The sequence below is a fragment of the Pteronotus mesoamericanus genome, unplaced genomic scaffold (assembly GCF_021234165.1).
Source record: "Pteronotus mesoamericanus isolate MK-2021 breed Mesoamerican mustached bat unplaced genomic scaffold, CSHL_Meso_final contig_1205, whole genome shotgun sequence".
In the NCBI taxonomy this organism is placed as follows: domain Eukaryota; kingdom Metazoa; phylum Chordata; class Mammalia; order Chiroptera; family Mormoopidae; genus Pteronotus; species Pteronotus mesoamericanus.
The window spans coordinates 456,762-474,694 of record NW_026555044.1 but is presented as its reverse complement, the minus strand read 5'-3'; the positions used below and the strand labels follow the sequence as shown (position 1 = coordinate 474,694).

General features: G+C 49.5%; 1 protein-coding gene across 4 annotated transcripts in view; it reads left to right on the top strand.

Moving 5' to 3' along the window:
• The window catches only part of SLCO3A1 (solute carrier organic anion transporter family member 3A1), a 191,801-nt gene that overhangs the window by 33,800 nt on the left and 140,068 nt on the right, over positions 1 to 17,933 (top strand). For all 4 annotated transcript variants that reach the window (XM_054585204.1, XM_054585186.1, XM_054585212.1 and 1 more), the window contains exon 2: positions 11,789 to 12,254. In XM_054585204.1, coding sequence (XP_054441179.1) covers positions 11,789 to 12,254 — 466 coding nt within the window. The remainder of the gene's footprint in view (positions 1 to 11,788; positions 12,255 to 17,933) is intronic.

Below are 17,933 nucleotides of genomic sequence, written 5' to 3'. Positions count from 1 at the left end.
TCCACAAGGTGCTAGCGTGACATTCAGCGGGTCAGCGGTGTCGTCTCGTCTTACCGTGAGACCGCAGAGCATGCCTTCTTGGTGGGGGGGCGTTGCTTCTTGTGGGTAGGAGAGGGACATAAAAACTTACTCTTCATGTGTAAAGCATCGATGTACATACAGCATATAAACAGATACACTGCCTGTGGTATTAACATTTTATGAGGGGCATTAGGAAGAAAGGTCTAAAAAGGCTCTTAGGGGGGTGATATTGAAAAAAGGGTTGAAAAACACTGCTCTGCCATTCTACCCTCCACGCCTCATTTTCTATTCACAAAAAATAATGTGTAGAAGGAAATACTTTGCTCTCTGCTTAGGAGGAAGAGTAGGCAGGTGTAGTTCTGGAAGGAGGGAAGGCTGCTGTGTTTCCAGCTGACTTGCTGTTCAGAGCGCTTTGGGGAGAGCCGTCCATGAGTTTTGACTTCCATAGGCCTTTCTCTCCCCACCTCTCCTCTCCTCACCTCTGAGCTCTGGCAGCCTGGACAGTGTGTGGTTCAGCAGACGTACTCCAGCCTCTCCCCCGCGATGCATTTGCGTCCCTGGTTCTCTGCACTCGTATTGCCCTTGCTTTCACCCTGACCCGGCAACACTTGTCCCGCAAGGCCTGGCCTCAGTGACTGCCCTTGCAGGGCAGCTTTGCTCCCTCACCTCCCCCCATTTTCTTACTGTGCTTAGCAATCCTTCCTCGCGTTTTGGCTATTTATACACATTGTCTTTTTCTTTTGTTTTATTGAGGTATAATTTATACACCAGAAGGTTCATGCATTCTAACTACAAATTAAATAATTGGTAGTGAATTTATTAAGTTGTGCAGCCATCACCGCAGCCTGGTGCTGTGACATTCCCATCATTTTAGGAAGCTCGCTCATGCCCACATTTTCCTGAAGCTGGGTCCCTCCACACCGCCAGCCCCAGGCAACCTGCTTCCTCTCCCTGTAGATCTGTCGGTTCTGGACATTGTATATAAATGGAATAATACAGTATATAGTCTTTTTCATCCTGCTTTTCAATTAGTATAATCTTTTTGAGATTAATCTGCCTCGTAGTATGTATTGGCAGTTTGTTTCATTTCGTTGCTGAATACTATACTATTTTTTGCTTAGGGTATTGGAATTTAGTAGGTATTGGATTCACTGGATGGGATTAGGATTGGATTTACACATATACCACGTTTTGTTTATCCATTGTATACATATGTTTTCGATTCTCTTGGGCAGATTGGGGGTGGAATTTCTGTGTCATATGGTAAATACATATACTTTTATTTACATACTTTTTTAACTCCCCAGTTGTTTTCCAAAGTGACTTATAACCATTTCATCTTTGACATTCCTACTAATAATGTATGAATGTTTCTACACATCCACGTGAATGCTTGGTATTGTCGGTATTTTTTATTATATCCATTTTAGTGTGCAGGCTGTGCAACCTTGTGATTATTATTTGAATTTTCCTAAAGACTAATTATGCTAAGCATATTTTCAAAGTCATATTAGAGATTTGTTTGTTTGTTTTTTTTTTTTAGTAAAATGTCTATTCAAATTACTTGCCTTTTTAACATATTGGGTTGTTTGTCATTTTATTCCTGAGTTTTAACACTGGAAGAAAGTATTGTTCAAATCATCTTTATCTTTACTGATTTTCTGTCTAGTTGTTTTACCCATTATTGAATGGAATATTAAGAGCCTTAACTATAATTGAATTGTTTATTTCTCCACTCATTTTGTCAGCTTTTGCTTATGCATTGTGTCGTGGGGCTCTGTTATGAGGTTGATGTGGTTGGGTTTCCATCTGTCATATTTGTACTGCCTTTTTCTGTGTTAAATAGGTATTTTCTCATGTTTCATTTTAATTCCTTTTCACCATGTGTTTTAAATCATTTTCTTAGTGATTTCATCTACAGTATGCATTTTAAGTTATCATGGTCTACTTTGGACCAGTACTGCCTTAATTCCTATAAAAATGGAAACTTTGCCCCAGTATAGCCTCATTTCTTCCCTTTCCTTTGTGCCATTGCCGTATCTTTACATCTATATATATATATATGTTCTGAATTGGACAATGCAGTGTTTTTCTTATGCAATCCTATGCCTTTTAAGAAGTTAAGAGGAAATAGATATATTTCTGCAGCCTTTTGTATTTACCCACATATTCAAATTTCCTGGCACTCTTTACTTCTCAGTGTACATTTGTGTGTATAATTGAGTTTCTGTGTGGTGTCATTTCCTTTCCACCTAAAGGAATTCCTTTAGTATTTCTTGCAAGGAAGACCTGCAGACAAGACTAGGCAGGGGTTGCCTTCAAGGGGCTTTCGGCCTTCGTGAGAGATGCCGGACGGGCCCCAGTCACGACAGCTGCGTGAGAGTCTGTGTCGGGTGCCGCAGTTGCCCAGGAGAAGGTGGGGCGGGGAGGGTTCCCAGAGGAAGTGGCTTTTGAGCTGCCTGCGGCTGGATAAGTAGGGATTTCGGGGGAGAGTAAAGTGGGACAGGTGGTGTTCTGGCCCATTTGCAGACCAGGGGTCGAGAAGGATCCAGGCCAGTGTAGCAACGTGCGCACAGGGGTCGGAAGGCTGTGGGAGGCCCGGGAGAAGCAGGATGCGGTCAGATCCCGGCGGTCCTGTCACCCCAAGACAAGGAGTGCGGGCTTTTCCAGGTGGCGGGGGTGTCGCCAGGGAGTTTGAAGCAGAAAACCGAATGGGGATGGACTGGGCGAGGGAAGACAGGAAAGAGGACTGGGACCATTACAGATGTCCTTGGAGACTTCAGGGGTGAGGGTTGAGAGACAGAACTGAGGCAGGTAGGGTCTGGAGGGGAACCTGAGGGGCAGAGAGAGAGGGGAGGGGGTGCAGGGCAGTGGGATGTGAAGCCAGGAATGGCCATCAGGTTACTGGGGCCTGGGACCCATTTTCTTCCCATCCGTGTTTATCTGGCAGCCTCCTAAGCTTGGTAACCGTATTATTTCCTCCTCTGCTTATATGTGGGGTGCATTTCCAAGAGGATATAACGAGGTGGAAGCAGGTTATCTTGGTGTTTAGCACGTAACGCCCCCGTCTGGTGGTGCGCTCTAGAGGAATCCGTGCATGCTGATTTTGTGCTCTGCCCTGGTAGAGTAGTGTATTCCTGTGGAATTAGGGGTAGGATTTCAAGTCCAGGAACAAAAAGAAATGAATTGCTAATGTGCAGCCCTGGCATCCCACACCGTTGCTCCAGTGTGGCTGCAGGCTTGAGCCTGAAGCTCCTGGTAGGCAGAGCAAAAAGGGAAATACAGCTATAGTCACACTGCTTAATAGCCTTTGGTTGGAGGTAGCTAGACTGAGAAAAGGAATAAAAATATTTGCTAGGAGAAGCAGAGCTTTTTCTATACTTACTTAAAAGCATAACTGGCATTTCTAAAAGTATATAAACATATACATGTATGTATATATATGTTTTCTCCCCCCAAGGTATGTTCAGTATTTTAAAAAAAGATTCTATAGTTTCCATCATTAAAGAGTGTCGAGAAATACTAGACAATATTTTGATGGGTGACTAAAAATCAGTTTTACCATTTGGAAATCTCTCCTGTGTCTTGTAGTAAAGAAGCCTGCTTACCTTTTTTCCAACCCCAAATTTTCAAAATGATATGTGACTTCATAACTCTTTTCTTCTGTGCATTACTTTCCACACTAATTTAAGATTTTTTTCTGAACAGCAAGTTTGGTTGCCGGTTGCTTAGGGCTGGCTCTGCTTGCCTGAGCAAGCCCATCAGCCATACCCTCTGGGTCAGGGCCTCTCACGGGGGCAGAGAGACGGTGCTTCTCTGTATTCCGGTGGAGAGAAACTTTGTTCGCCCCCGGTGCACACTGCCTGTGTTCACTGTTGCCTTCTCTTGTTTTACCGTGAGTCGGTTGAGGACAGTTGCAGCCCCTGGATTAGTTCTGGGCGTGGCGCAGGTGCTCAGTGTGGGGGTTTCCATTTCTCTGACAGTAAGCCCGGTCCCTAGGGCACATGGAGAAGCCTGAGTCAGTGAAGACAGTTCCGCCCGTGTGTGTGTACACGTACGTACATACGTATGTATGTGAGTCGTTAGTGCGTTAGACAGAAATCTCTTTCTTAGGGCTGTATCTGGTCCTCTATGCGTTTTTGTGGAATGGTGAGGAAATCATTTAATTCCTCTCGTTCCTGAAGCTTCTGTAATAAAAGAGACCTGGCGGCACATAAATTGTGCATTGAAAAATTACCTGAAGTTGTTGTGTGAAAGATGCTAAACACAAACTATTAATAATAGTCAGCCTGGTGTAAAACTTCCTGATGTAAAAATATATGGCTTGATAACTGAGTGGGAGAAAATTCTATTAGCTGTCCTCAGCAGAGATGGAGAATTTTTGTTTTTCTATGAGGAACCACTGAGATACGGAGAAAAATCTGTCATGGGATTTGTAAGTAGGAAGCAATTAAATTTAGAGATTTTTTTTAAAAGAAGAGAATCATAAAATGTTACACATTATCATTGAATTAATTGAACATAAAATTTCACTAAATATAAAGAATAATAAAAAAAAACACGCTTCTGATGTACTATAGGGGCATTCAGGGAACAGAGTTATTGGGAGAATAAATTGATGAGAGAAACCAAGGAACAGGGTGTAAAGGGAAAAACAGTCTGAGAAAGAGGCTGGAAATGGCAGAGACCAAGCCTCAGGGACCAAGACCGATGAGGCCTCTCCGAGGAAAGCCGGGTGAGGTGCTCGCTCTCAGGATGGGCCAAGAAAACGAAGGTGCTTCTGTAAAGCCCCAGGGGCAGAGGTGCCCAGTGGGATGCTGCTGCAGGGGTGGGCGAAGCCGCGCTGCACATTCGCAACCCCGGGCACGGCCGCAGCCCCAGTGACGGCTGTTGCACAGGGTGTTGCCGCTCATTTGAACCCGGTGGCCCACCGAGAGGTCACAACTGTTGTCTCCATGTTACACACAGGAGAAAGGAGTTACAGGTGCCTAAGCCTCACAGTTAGCATGTGGTGCTCAGAATCTCTGGTGGTTTCCGTCTGCTCCTGTTCCTGCCGTCCGTGTGGGCTGGAGTCCAGAGTTATGTTTGCATTAGAGATTCTCCATGTAATTCTTACCTGGCTTTTAAAGAAGAATGGTTGTGAAATTACACCCATGTGCCCTGACCAGTGTGGTTCTGTGGGTTGGGTATCGCTTTCAGCAGAGCGGAAGGCCACTGGTTCGATTCCCGGTCTGGGCACAGGTCTGGGTTGTGGGATCAGTCCCTAGTTGGGGTGTGTATGGAAGGCAGTCTTTCTTGTGTTGATGTTTCTCTCCCTCTCTTTCTCTTTCCTTTCCCCTCTCTCTAAAAATAAATAAAATCATTTAAAAAAAAATTATTCCGCGTATCTATAATGTGGTCGTAATACAGGCTAGATTTTTCCATCAGAAATAAAGCAGCATTGACTGCATGTCTCTCTTCCCCAGCTGACCTGTGAGCCAGGCTGGTGGTCTCTTCGCCACCAGCGCAATAACGGGAGGTGTTTTGTCTTCTGTTCGCTGGTTCTGAAAACGTGGGTTCTGGATTCGCAAGTGGATGCCTTGGGTGTGCCCTTTCTCCTGTGCCTTGAGTTACTTGCTCCGAGGAGCTGCTGTTCAGATGAAAAGCAAAACTACGCAGTTTGCCGCACACAATGAAATTGCTGTGGCGGCTTCACGGAGGGCAACGCTCCTAGGCTTCGGTGGTCAAGTCCCTTCCCTGCTTTACTGCAAGAAGACGGGCCCGTGAGGGAAGAAAGTGAAGTTGGCTTTCAGATTAGTTTTATGGGTTATAAAAACAAACAAACTTGCACTAGAGTTGTGTCTGAAATGACTTTTTTGGTGTCAGTAGGAGGGGTGCGTCAGATTTGCTGTTAATGGCCACACACAGGAATAAGATGATTTCCCAAACCGCACTGGCAGAGCTTGGGCCGAGGCCAGCACACTGCTCGATCCTTTTCAAGTGTGATTGGAACACAGTTATGCTCATCGTTTGTGTGTTGCCTGTGGATGCTGCTTTTGTGCTAGGATGTGTCGAGTAGCGGCCATTGAGACCATGTTGCCTAGAAGCCTAAAACGTTAACTTTCTGGCTCTTTGCAGTAAAAAAAGAGTTCCTCCCTGTTCCAGGCTCCTTTGTGTGACTGCAGTCTTCCGTGGGGTTGACACCTCCTGACTGCTTTCCCTGACGTGGGCCCTGCTGCTGGGCATGTGGTTTGAGGCTGCAGCTTCCTCAGGTACCCAGGTAGCTTGCTGGGGTCTGTCCTGTCCCATGCCCCACAGAGCAGAAGTGCTTTTATTTGGAGGCATCTCTCACACAGACACCCTTCTTTGGCGTTCTGCCACCACTGCCCTGCTGGAGCCTCATTTCTCACCGGTACTGTTGAAACTGGGCACTTTCTTCTTTGTACTTCGCCGCAGCGCCAGGATAACGTGGCTGATGGATGGCTCCTACTCAAGAACCTCCTTGGCTCCCCATGGACTTCCAAATTAAGGGCAGCAGTCCCTCAGCCTGCGTTTAGGCCATTTTATCTCAGAAGACTCCTCACAGTGCTGTGTGGTCAAAAGGTCTTTCCTGTCCCCAGAGGCTGTCTGAACTTCCCTTCCACCAGGCAACGCCTCCTCAGGCCACTGAGCTTTGCTCTGAGAATGTTGTGACACCCCCGTTGCTCCCCCTAATTTTGCTACAATCCAGTTCATTCGTCTTGTACCCAGACATGGGCCATACGCAGTAGGTGCTGATTCCCTTGAGCCCTTTGCCACTTTCGTCATGGGAACAGCTAGAGGCTGTGCTGTGATTTGATTGTGCCTCTCCGCCCTCCTCAGACTGTAAGCTGCCACAGGCCAGGTGCAGTCTCTGTCGTGGTTAGGTCTCTTGTGTGTCCCACGGAGTAGGCAGTGTGCACGGAACGGAACCAAAACATGCATACCGGTGATGGGGCATGCCTGCCTACTGTGTGCCAGCTGTGATCACATAACACTCAAGTGCTGCTGTTCACTGTGCCGATGTGGAAACAGGTGCAGAACAGTTGGCCAAATGCTGTCAAAGCCAGATTCTTTTTTTCCGTTTTTAAAAATATTTTAAAATTAAGGCTTAAAAACATGCAAAGTGGATACATCGTGTGTGTTTAAGTCGTTGCATTGCGGCATATGCATATACGTATGTACCCACCATCCCTCAAAGGCAGATTTGACCTGGAGGCTCCCCTGCTCCCATGCCACACCAGCGTGACCAGGCTGCAGGGTATAGGGGTCTGTGCGCACACACACCCCTGCCTGCCTGCACATGGGAGTCACCTGGGGAGCTTGGACAAGACTCGTGCTCGGGCCCAGCTCTCACAGCATAGTTACATCAGCGCGCTGGTGGTGCAGGCGGGCGACGGGCGGCGGGCAGGCACAGGGGATTCCTGTCCAGGTGCAGGCCCCACTGCGCAAGGCAGAGGTGGGCCGTGGGAGGGCTCGTGCGCGCCGTCAAGCTTTAGGTGCCGCTCCGGAGAACGTGGCTGCTAACTGCGTTCCTGACAACCCCGACCCTGGGGAAGGTGAGCAGGGCTCATCTGTACCTGGTCTCTGATGCCTCCGGGCGTATCACATTCGCGGCAGCATGAGTTGGTGGTCTCCCTTTTGGTCTGGGCCCCCGCCTCAGCAGCTGGCCTGACTGCCGTTCCGGCCCCCTAAGAGGTGAGCCTTTCCAAAGTGCAGCGCTCCTTTCGTTTCTCGGGGAGCTGGAAAGGAGGGCGTGTTTTCACCTGGTACCTAATTTTAAAAAACAAACTCTTTCATCCTGAGCAGGGTGGGTTTGCTGTAGAGAGGGAGTCCAGGGGAGAAGCAGTTCTCAGAGTGCTGGCCCCGGACCAGCGCCATCAGCTCCACCCGGGCACGTGCGGGGACTGTAGCCCTTGGCCGCGCCGCGGGCTGCTGATCCCCACACTGAGCTTGGAGCCCGGTGGGCCGGTAGCCTCTGGGTGATTTTGCTGCCACCCAAGGGTGAGAACCACAGCTCGAGCTGGATGGCGAGTACGGGTGTGGACCTGCAATGCCAGTGGTGTGGTGCCCGGCCCCTGCTGGGCGTCGGAAACCCCGGAGTTTCACAAACCCTCGGACTCCGGGCCTCATCTCTGGGTCTGGGGACTGGTATTTATTCTTTTAACCAGGTGCTCAGGAGATTGTGAAATGGAAGCGAATTCTTTTTTGAATTGTGATAGTAGGAACCTGGTAAATATTACATTCTTTTAATAATAACAACTTAATACTCATTTGGCACACGGCAGGGACACTTCCTTTTCTGTTTTGCTCCTGGAGTTTCGTCTCCTTGGGCTCTAAGGATCAAGATGTTTTCCGTCAGTTCTGCTACCCATTATGTGAAGGTAGTCTTTCCCTTTAGCGTGTGTCATCTTCATCGATGGCTTGTTCATGGCCACATGAAAGCCACTAGTGGGCTTCATGGCCTTGTGCATGCTTCATTAGTTCATCTTCTCAAAATCATGTTTCAAGTAACTGAAGACATTAGCCTCTGATCTAATCCACAAAGTGTGAGCCAGATGGGCGTCCCTGAGGCTGAGTCACGGGGGTAAAGACCCTGCTTCTTCCTGTCACCCCCGTGGGTCACCCTGCCAAGAGCAGGTTTGAGGCAGGACAAGAGCTGCAGGCTCGCGCATTGGTGCTCTCTGAAAGGGCCAATTATTTTTCTTTCGACAACAACTGTCTCTATCCCGTCCACTCTTATCTGTCATCATAAATATCCATACCTGCGTGATAGTTTATGGCAGGGCACACCTGTTCAAACAGAGCGGCTGTCATGTTTCAGATGTGCTGCCAAGTGTGGATGTCGTTAAGCCTTATGGCAGAAATGAAATAGGGCTTCTGCTCTAACCCTCTCCCACCTGCCCACCCTTCCTACCATGTTCACGGCCTGTCACTGTCCTGACGGAGGTCGCTGGGCTGCAGAGCCACCAGACTGCTGGAGGTGACTGCAGTGTACCCAGGGGCCCTGCCTAGATGTGTCCCTGCTTGTTCCTGCATCCGGACTTTTCTGGGCATCTCTTAACAGTCACCACAAGGGCCTGGGTGACACCCTGAAGCCCCACCCCCCGGGCAGTCAGGCTGCCTTCCCTGGGTTCCGCTCCAGTGCTGCATCACCTGACAGAGCCTCTGGCGGAGCGCATTCCGTCGTGCTTGTCTGTGTTACGGAGGAAAAGGGTGAATAAATAAAAAAACCTGTGTGTTTACTCACCCAGACCTTTCAGAATGTTCAGGGGAGCATCTGAAAGCCACTTTAATGAGACCAGGACTTCCTGAGTTTCTTTCCTCCACAACTACAAATACTTGGTGTTTGAAAAATAGTAATCGAGCCGCACAAGTATGGCTGACTGAGTTGTGAGCTGGCCTTGACTGGGCTAGAAGGCACAGTGGAAACAGGAATCGGAACTGGCGTGTGGGTGACGGGTGCGCAGATGTCCTGTCGTAGGTCACGGATGGGGGCCCGTGCCTGTGTCAGGACAGGGCCGTGTAGAGCTCCCCCAGGACCCATGCTGAAGGACGAACTGCAGCTGTGTGTCCTTGTGGTAGCACTGTGTGGCTCATAGCGTCACCTGGGGGTCTTTGCTGAAATCTCAGCGCCTGGGCTTCTCCTGACCAATTGGTCAGGCACTGGGAGGGCCCAGGCACCTGAAATTTTTAGTGCTTTCCAAGTGCAAGGGGAGTCTCAGGGGCTCAAGGAGCCTGTGTAAATGTGTGGAGTTGGAAGTAAGGCCAAGAAGAATCACTGGGCTGTTGTTCGTTTCTACAATAAAGGCAAATAGAGCATCACCCGTGTATGCAGGGTGTGCACGTAGGCACCCATGCCTGAGCCTTCTGGGAGGTTGTGGACCAGTGCACGGACTTCTACATCTGGAGGAAGGCTAGATCCATGGGTCTCTCCTCCTCCTTTCCTTGGCAACACCCACCCTGCTGAGCTGACAGAGCCAGCCTCCCCGAGGATATAACTCTGCCTCTGCCGTGCTCAAGTTGTTTTGTTCATTTCCATTGCCACCGTGTTGACTCGGGTCTTTTCTTCTCTCTCTGCTTAATTGTAGCCCAGTCTTTTTCTCTGCTGGCATTCCTTCACTCTCCCACCATCCATTGTCCACACTGTGGTCACACCTACTTGTCCTCATATGCCTTAAAACCCTTTGCCGTTCCCCGCTGGCCTCAGAGGAGTGACAGGGGTCCCAGCTGGCCCTCCCCTAGCACTTGTGCTCTACTCCTGACCCAGCCTGAGGGGGCAGCAGTCTTACCCCCCCATTCCACGGATCGGGAGGTGAAAGCACAGGGTGTCTTGTCTAAGGTCTCAGAGTTGGAGGGACCTAGGCCTTCTGGTCCAGGGCCTTGGCTCTGCGTCCCCCTGCTCGGAGGCCTCTCCCTTGCACTCTCCGCCAGGGACAGAAAGTCTGCTCTGTGCAGAGGGACTTTGCATACACTAGTTCCAGCCTACACATCCGTCCCGGTAGGGAGGTATTCTTATATCATAGAGATCAATGTTGAACGGTTTAAATAACTTGATCAAAGTCACAGAGCTAATAAAGGAACTACTAAGTGGGATTCAAACCAGGGGTTCCTCCCTCCATGATCTGTATGCGATTGTCTCATTTCTTTAGGACAGCCTCTGTGGCTTAAAATTTGTCCCCAGTCTACCTTTCCTACTATTTTCCCTTCCACGATTAAATCGCCCTGCCCAACTTTTGCTTACACTGTTCCCTTTGCTGCAGAGCTGTTTGCCACCCAGCTGCGGCTGCCAGATCTTCCGTGACAGGAACTCTGTCTTGCTCATAAACCTGTGAGGAACCTGCAGACAGCAAGTGAGAAAGGGCATTTACATTTTCTCTCCACCTAAGAAGCCTGAAAATAAAGCATCTCCTCTTGACCCCCCTCAGCGTGATGTTTGCATCATTAATGCAGCATCCAGCTGCTCTGTGTGACAGTTGGGTTCCTGTGCACCTTTCTGCTATGTGGCGTCTTCAGTCAGGTGTCATCTCTTCCTTGTTTTCGTCTTTTGTGTCTCAGGCATCATCAGACCAACAGCAGATACCCAGTAAATATTTGTTAAGCAAATGCAAGGCAGGCCAGAATACACAGGTGGGGGAAATCATAAAAATATTCCCCCTGGGGGACCTTGGTGGAGCAATAGGGCATAGACCAGTCCAGAATGGGTTTACCTGGCAGCCTCTAGGGACACCTGCGTTGTTTGGACATTTCTAGAAGAAGGTGAAGAGCTAATGATTAATCTAACGAGCTCACATTGAGCTTGTCCATTTTGTCATCCAGGTTTCTGTTTTATCTTCTTCAGTTATGCTAACCTCCTGGTGAGAAGCCCCTTGCTCCTGTGTTCTCGCAGACGGGGCTTTACAAATAAACAGGCTGTAGTTGGGAGCATGTAAAAGTGGTAGACTTCTGGACTTTCACAGGATGCATGGGTTCACATTGCTGTGGAGCCAGGGAAATAGTGCTTCCTGAGTGAGCAGAACCTTTCAGGATGGCAAGAGGCCAAGAAAAACTTCTTTGCCAGCGAGAAAGTTAATTCTTTAGCTGTGTGACTAGGGTTATCATATTAAGTAAACGTTTTTGGACTCTTCAGATTTAAATCACCCTGCGCAGGTGCCTTCTTGCATCTGGTACAAACCTCTGGGGGGAGGGCTCGGTGCGCCAGGAGGCCCGAAAGGGGCTGCCCCACTGGTGTCCCCCTGGAGTGACTTGAGATGCTGTTTTGCCCCTGCAGGTGAGCGTGCTGACCACCCTGGAGCGGAGGTTCAACCTGCAGAGTGCCGACGTGGGCGTGATTGCCAGCAGCTTCGAGATCGGGAACCTGGCGCTCATCCTCTTCGTGAGCTACTTCGGGGCTCGTGGGCACCGGCCGCGCCTCATCGGCTGTGGGGGCATCGTCATGGCCCTGGGCGCGCTGCTGTCCGCCCTGCCTGAGTTCCTGACCCACCAGTACAAGTACGAAGCCGGCGAGATCCGTTGGGGCGCCGAGGGCCGTGACGTCTGTGCTGCCAACGGCTCAGACGGCGACCAGGGTCCTGACCCTGACCTCATCTGCCGCAGCCGGACTGCCACCAACATGATGTACCTGCTGCTGATTGGGGCCCAGGTGCTCCTGGGCATCGGTGCTACCCCCGTGCAGCCCCTGGGCGTCTCCTACATCGATGACCACGTGCGGAGGAAGGACTCCTCGCTCTACATAGGTAGGCGCGGCCCCGGGGCCGGGGTATGGTTCTCTTTGGTTCTGTGCTGTGTTAGTATCCTGGGCGTGTTGACAAAGGAAGGACAGGTGCGCCCGTGAACTCTGTATTTTGCCAGAGCACTGGTTCTCGAACTTGGCTTCAAAAGTCAGGGATTTTGAAAGCTGATGTCTGAGCTGTACCCCCAGAAAATCTGGTGTAGTTGGTCTGCGGTGCAACCTGAGTATAAAGCATTTTAGAAAAGCTCCCCCGGTGATTTCACTGTGCAGACCTTGAGCTCTGTTGTGCTAAAGCATCAGCAGACCTCAAGAGGGAAGACACAGTCAGGAAGAGTTTTATGTTCACTTACCTGCCCTTCCCAGTGCGTGTGGACTCTGGGCTGTTTGGACCAGGACAGACTTGGGGGTCAATGAGTTGGCATTTGGTGTCATTTAGAGTTGGTGACTTTGGATAATTTTTTTTTTCCTGTAATGGGTGTATATGTTGGAACCGGATATTTTGGAAAAAATAAGATACGTGTGAGTTTCTGAAGTTATTTTGCATTGTGCAAGTTTCTGATATTTTATACTGGAAGAATGGAAGCCATTTGCAGATATGGGGTTAAGAAATGTCTAAGTGGCAAATTGCTCGTATAGTAAATGGGAGCGTCTGCTGTTCGGAGGGGCAGGGGCACCTGGGTCACCAGTCACTGCTTCTGGGTCCTGCCGCACGGGCATTTGTACGGCGGGGCTGGCCCGCCCAGCACCTCCACCCCTTGTTTACCAAGTATAACTGGGCCTCCCACTAGCCGTTGGATTATATGACACATCCCCAGTCACCGAGTGCCAAGCTTTCAGAAAATTACCCATACCAGTGGAAGCTGTGTGCCTAGAGATACAAAGTCCACCATAAGGTGGAGGTTTGGGTTACCACAGAACTGAACAGGATTTGAGACAATGCTTCCCATCTGCCAAGCTGTCAGCATACACTGCTCAAGCTGTCCGAGCCAGGAGGGCCTGGTAGTGTCAGGACCTTCCTCTGTCCCCTTCTGTCCCAGCTATGGAGAGGATGCTTTTGGTAAACAAATATGTTGCAGATGTGTGTTTCATCCCTCCTTGGGCAGGCTCAAGGTGAGAGGGTCATGCCTGTGAGCTGACCCAACCATGGAACCCAAAGCAGAAGAGAAGACTGCTCAGTTCAAGGACGGCTGGTTCCTCTCCCCCTGTGGTTAGGGGCCCCCGCCCCTGTGTCTGAAGCTGGGCACAGTAGGGACAGGGGCCCAGGGAAATCATTTACACTTCGTTATGTTTAAAGCTTAAGTAAAAGCCATTCCATGTGACTCTGTTGCAGAGTAGGACATGGGCCACAGTGTGTATCCAAAATAGTCTCCTGAAGTCCAGCCAGTTGGTCTCTGACTTGATGGATGTCACCCTAGGACTCGGGGAGAAATGTTTTCTGGCAGTGATAACAGCAAGCAGATAAATCAGAGCACAGAGAAGGAACTGGAGAGTGAAAAGCTAAGTTCTTGTTTCTGATGGTAGGAATAAATAGAAAAATGTCTCCCCAGAATCTCTCCTTGAGTAATATCAATGCTAAATTACCTCTGCTCAGGGCTTCCTCTCCAGAGCGGCGGACTCAGAGCCCTCTTCTGGAAGTCTTCCCTGACCAGTTGGGCCGTGGCATTTCCCTGCCTTGGATGGGGCCTGGGTTGGGTGTGCACAGCTGTAGGATGAGGAGGTGTTTCGGTTTCAGGCGTGGGAGGTGGAGGCCTGGGCAGAGGGGCCTTATCCAGTTCTGAGCCCTTCTGTGTGGGATTTGCGATGAGCGTACGTTATCAAGAATGTTTTGGCCAAATTTCTACTTGGACGCCCTTTTCCTCTATCGTAGTTACAGAGTCAGAGAGCATCTGCTATTTGCATGGTGCATGGACATCTTGGTGGCTCTGGTCCATCTGGCCAAATTCCAAATCATGACAACACAGGGCCATGTAGATGGACCCTCAGAGTGTCTCCTAGCTGGTTTCATGAATCTGCGTTTTCAGGGAACAGCAGAGAGCAAGTGTACGGCACAGCCTGGCGTCGCTAGGTGGCCTTTTATTCCAAGCACGGTTCGAATTCTCTAGGAGCAATTTAAGAAGGCCATAGTATACGCAGAACATAACTGGTTCATTCATTTATTGTACAGGTCGTAAAAAAGTGTCAGTGATCATGAGACTATTTTAGCATTTATCTGCTGTAATAGGGAGCTTGTTCCTGAAGCCATTAACTTTGCTTTGGGAAGTATTCAGGGGAGCCCGCTGAACAGAATCGATATGAGTTACAGCCTCTTAAGTCCCTGCAGAGAGGAGGAAAGTGTGAAGGGACTGGCGCTGGGGTTGTGGGTGTAAATGTGTGCCCACTGGGGTGGAACAGCAGTGTGCCTCCGGGTTCAGCTCCTGAAAAGCTGGTTAAGATAGAGGCCCGTGACCAGCCGCCAGTTGGTCCTACGCTTGAAATGTGAGTGTGGACGGGAGGTTGAGAGGATTAGAAATGCGGCCTGTGTCACACACCGCTCGCTCGCAGCTGACCCCTTACCGTGGGTAACAGCAGGGAAGGGGATGAAAACCATGCAGCGCTCGGGCTGCTAGTCGCTGGTGACGAGACCCACCCCCGGGCCGCCTGTGTCGTGGGTTGCCGGATGGGGGCCCGCTGCACGGCTGTGGCCACATCTTTGACCCCGCAACAACCAGGGGGAAGTGACGCATTCCATCTTGAGTCCACCTAATATTTTCCACTGAAATGGCTATTTGCTTTGGCCTGTGTGGCCAAGCCACTGCCAACTCCTAGATTCCTCGATGGGCCGTTCACAAGGGGCTTCTCTGGCTGGCACCATTATGCGGCCGCTTCTTTCCAGTGTGGGGCGGGAGCCAAGGGAGCTCATTACCAGGGGACAAAACCCAGTGAATGGGGACATGGCTCTGCTGGCACTCTTTTTACTCCAGTGCAGTGTGGAGCCAAGTCTCGCGGTTCGGCTAGATGGTGACCCGTCGGTGACGCGTGGCACTCACACTCTTCCTTCAGGGACGATTGGGCAGAGTGGCAGTGGAAGCGACTTGACGAGTGGGTCTAAGAATTGACCCTCTGGGAGGCTGCCCACGCCGCCCAGCCGTGTGGGGACCTTCCCTGAGCCTGGTTTGCTTAGCTGCCCTGTTTCTCCAAGTTCAAACATGGCCCATTGTACTGTAGGCAAGAATAAGTAGCTAGTGTCCTGGACCTGCTGGGTCCCTTTGTTAGGCTGCTATGTCAGTTGGTGGTTTCTTGGTTTTTTTCTTTAAGGAGGAACAAGCCAAGATGGGAGTGTGAAAGATTTTGAAAATAACTATTTCTAGTTAAAAAGCATTCATGCTGTTGACATCTTGGGAAGTACAGAGAAAGATTAATTAGAAAATAATTACTCTTAGCTTTATGATTGTATAAAGTATTTTGTGTCCTGGTATTCTTTGCTACAAAAACACGTTTATAATAAACAGTGCTTTGCGATTTTATTTCTCTCTCAGCATTTCTGAGCGTCCCCTTGTCACTCAGAATTCTTCTCTGGCGTCATTTCTGTATACGCAGTATTCCCTCATGAATGTAAACCTTAGTATTTAATGGCCCCTTTTGTTGGGCATGGGGTTTTTGCATTTTTGCTGTTGTAAATGAAGCAGACAGGTAAACTCCGTGGTTCTGGGAGGCTAAGTAGCTTGCCTTAGATGGCTTAGCTGGGTGTTGCAGGGCTCCGGGTCTGCGGGTGCTCTTTCTTTCCAGGTGCGTCTGAATTCTGTCACAAGGCTGGCATAGGGGCTAGGGGACTGGTGGGTGGCCCTGAGGGTTAGAGGCACATCAGGGCATTCCGCAAGACAATCTGAGGACTTGAGAACACAAAAATTACAGGAACCAGGAAGATGGAAAGAGAGCAGTGTGTGTGGAATCCAAGGGGAGAGGTACTGTTGGAATGGAGAGCGGGTGTCGAAGCCAGACGGAGAGGCGGGAGCAGGAAGGAGAGGGCAGTGTGTTCTGGCTAACAGTGCAGGTTAGGGTTCCACAGAGGCGTTGCGCCATGACGCCTAGTGCTCTGCGGAGAGATGGGTGCAGCTCGGAACTGAGGCTTCTGAGCCAGGGGCAGCTGGTGCGTTCCACGTTGTGCTCGCCTCTCCAGAATCGTGGACAGCAGACCCTCGCGTGGCGGGTCATTCCATTTTTGAACACGACAGCCATTAGGGAGTTGTCTTTATGTTGTGTTAGAAACCTGTCTCCTTATAAGTTTCCACAGCTGTTCTGGTTCTGTCCTCTGGGCCCGCCCTGAAAAATTACGGTCCTCCTTCCATGTTTTGGTTAATTCCCCAGTTGGCTGAGCACCAGCCTCACATGGGTGGGACAGAGGGACACCTGAAATTTGCCTCTCTGTGCTAGGAGCTGTGTTCCTTGATGAAGTGGTTTCCTGTCTCACTTCAGCCACCCTTTCCCTCTTAAAAATGGTGCCAAGGACTGGGGAGCTTGTTATCAGGGGACAAAAACTAGATGAGTGAATGTGGGGACTGTGTTAGTGTGCCGGGGTAGCCGTAGCGGGACATCCAAGACTGGGTGCCCCAAGCAGTAGGCGCTAAATTTTTCACAGTTCTGGAGGCCAGAAATCCAAGATCAAGGTATCAGTAGTGTTGGCTTCCTCTGAGGCCTCTCTCCTTGGCTTTGCAGTGGGGCCTTCTCCTCCCTGCGCCTGGATATGGTCTTCCCTCCGTGTGCACACATCCCTGGGGTGTCTGTGTGTTGTAATTTCCTCATCTTACAAGGACACAAATTGCATTGGATTAGGACCTACTGATATGACCTCATTTAACCTTAATTACCTCTTTAAGGCCCTGTTTACAAATACAGTATAGTTACATTCTTAGGGTTAGGGCTTTAACATGTTAATTTTGAGGGGATGCAATTCAGCCCATAACCACACCAAGATTTCTGCCCCTTTTGTCCTAACTTTTCTAAAAGGAGCTGCACTCTTACGTCAGCTGGTTGGTTCGGTTTTCAAGAGATCCAAGGAATTATTTGAGGATGTAGGTTTTTTAAACCTTTTTATTTTGAAATAATGATAGAATCACAAGTTTCTCCAAAATGCAGGGAAGTCCCCTGTACCTTTCAACCACTTTCCCTCAATGGTAACATAATGCTTTACCCTAGTACAATATCAAAACTAGGAAACTATACCTGTTAGTCCATGGAGTTTCTTCAGACTTCACCAGTTTCGTATGCATTCAGTTCTATATGTCTGTGCATGTCTGTGTATAGTTCTGTGCAATTGTATGACATGTGGATGATGTTTTAAAAGTGCAGAATGGGATTAAGATGAAACTAGAACATTTTGAGCCAAGGCAAGCGTATCTGGACACACACACACTGACACGCGTGCACACAGATACAGGGAGAGCTGTAGGTGGAATGGGAACCGCTGGCCAGAGGAAAGTGGCTCTTTGAAGGGCACCGTCTGCCTCCCCCTGGAAGAAGGGGCCCCTTGCGGATGTCCAGATACACAGAGCAATTGCTCCGAGTCGGGAGGCGTACGTGTTAGACACGGCTGTGTCAAGTTTTCTTTGCCACTGCTGTTGGAACCCAGTGGAACCCTTTGTGTTCCAGTTAATGATGCAAAGAGAATTATTCTCACAATTCATCTGCCAATTGTTTGTTTAGCACA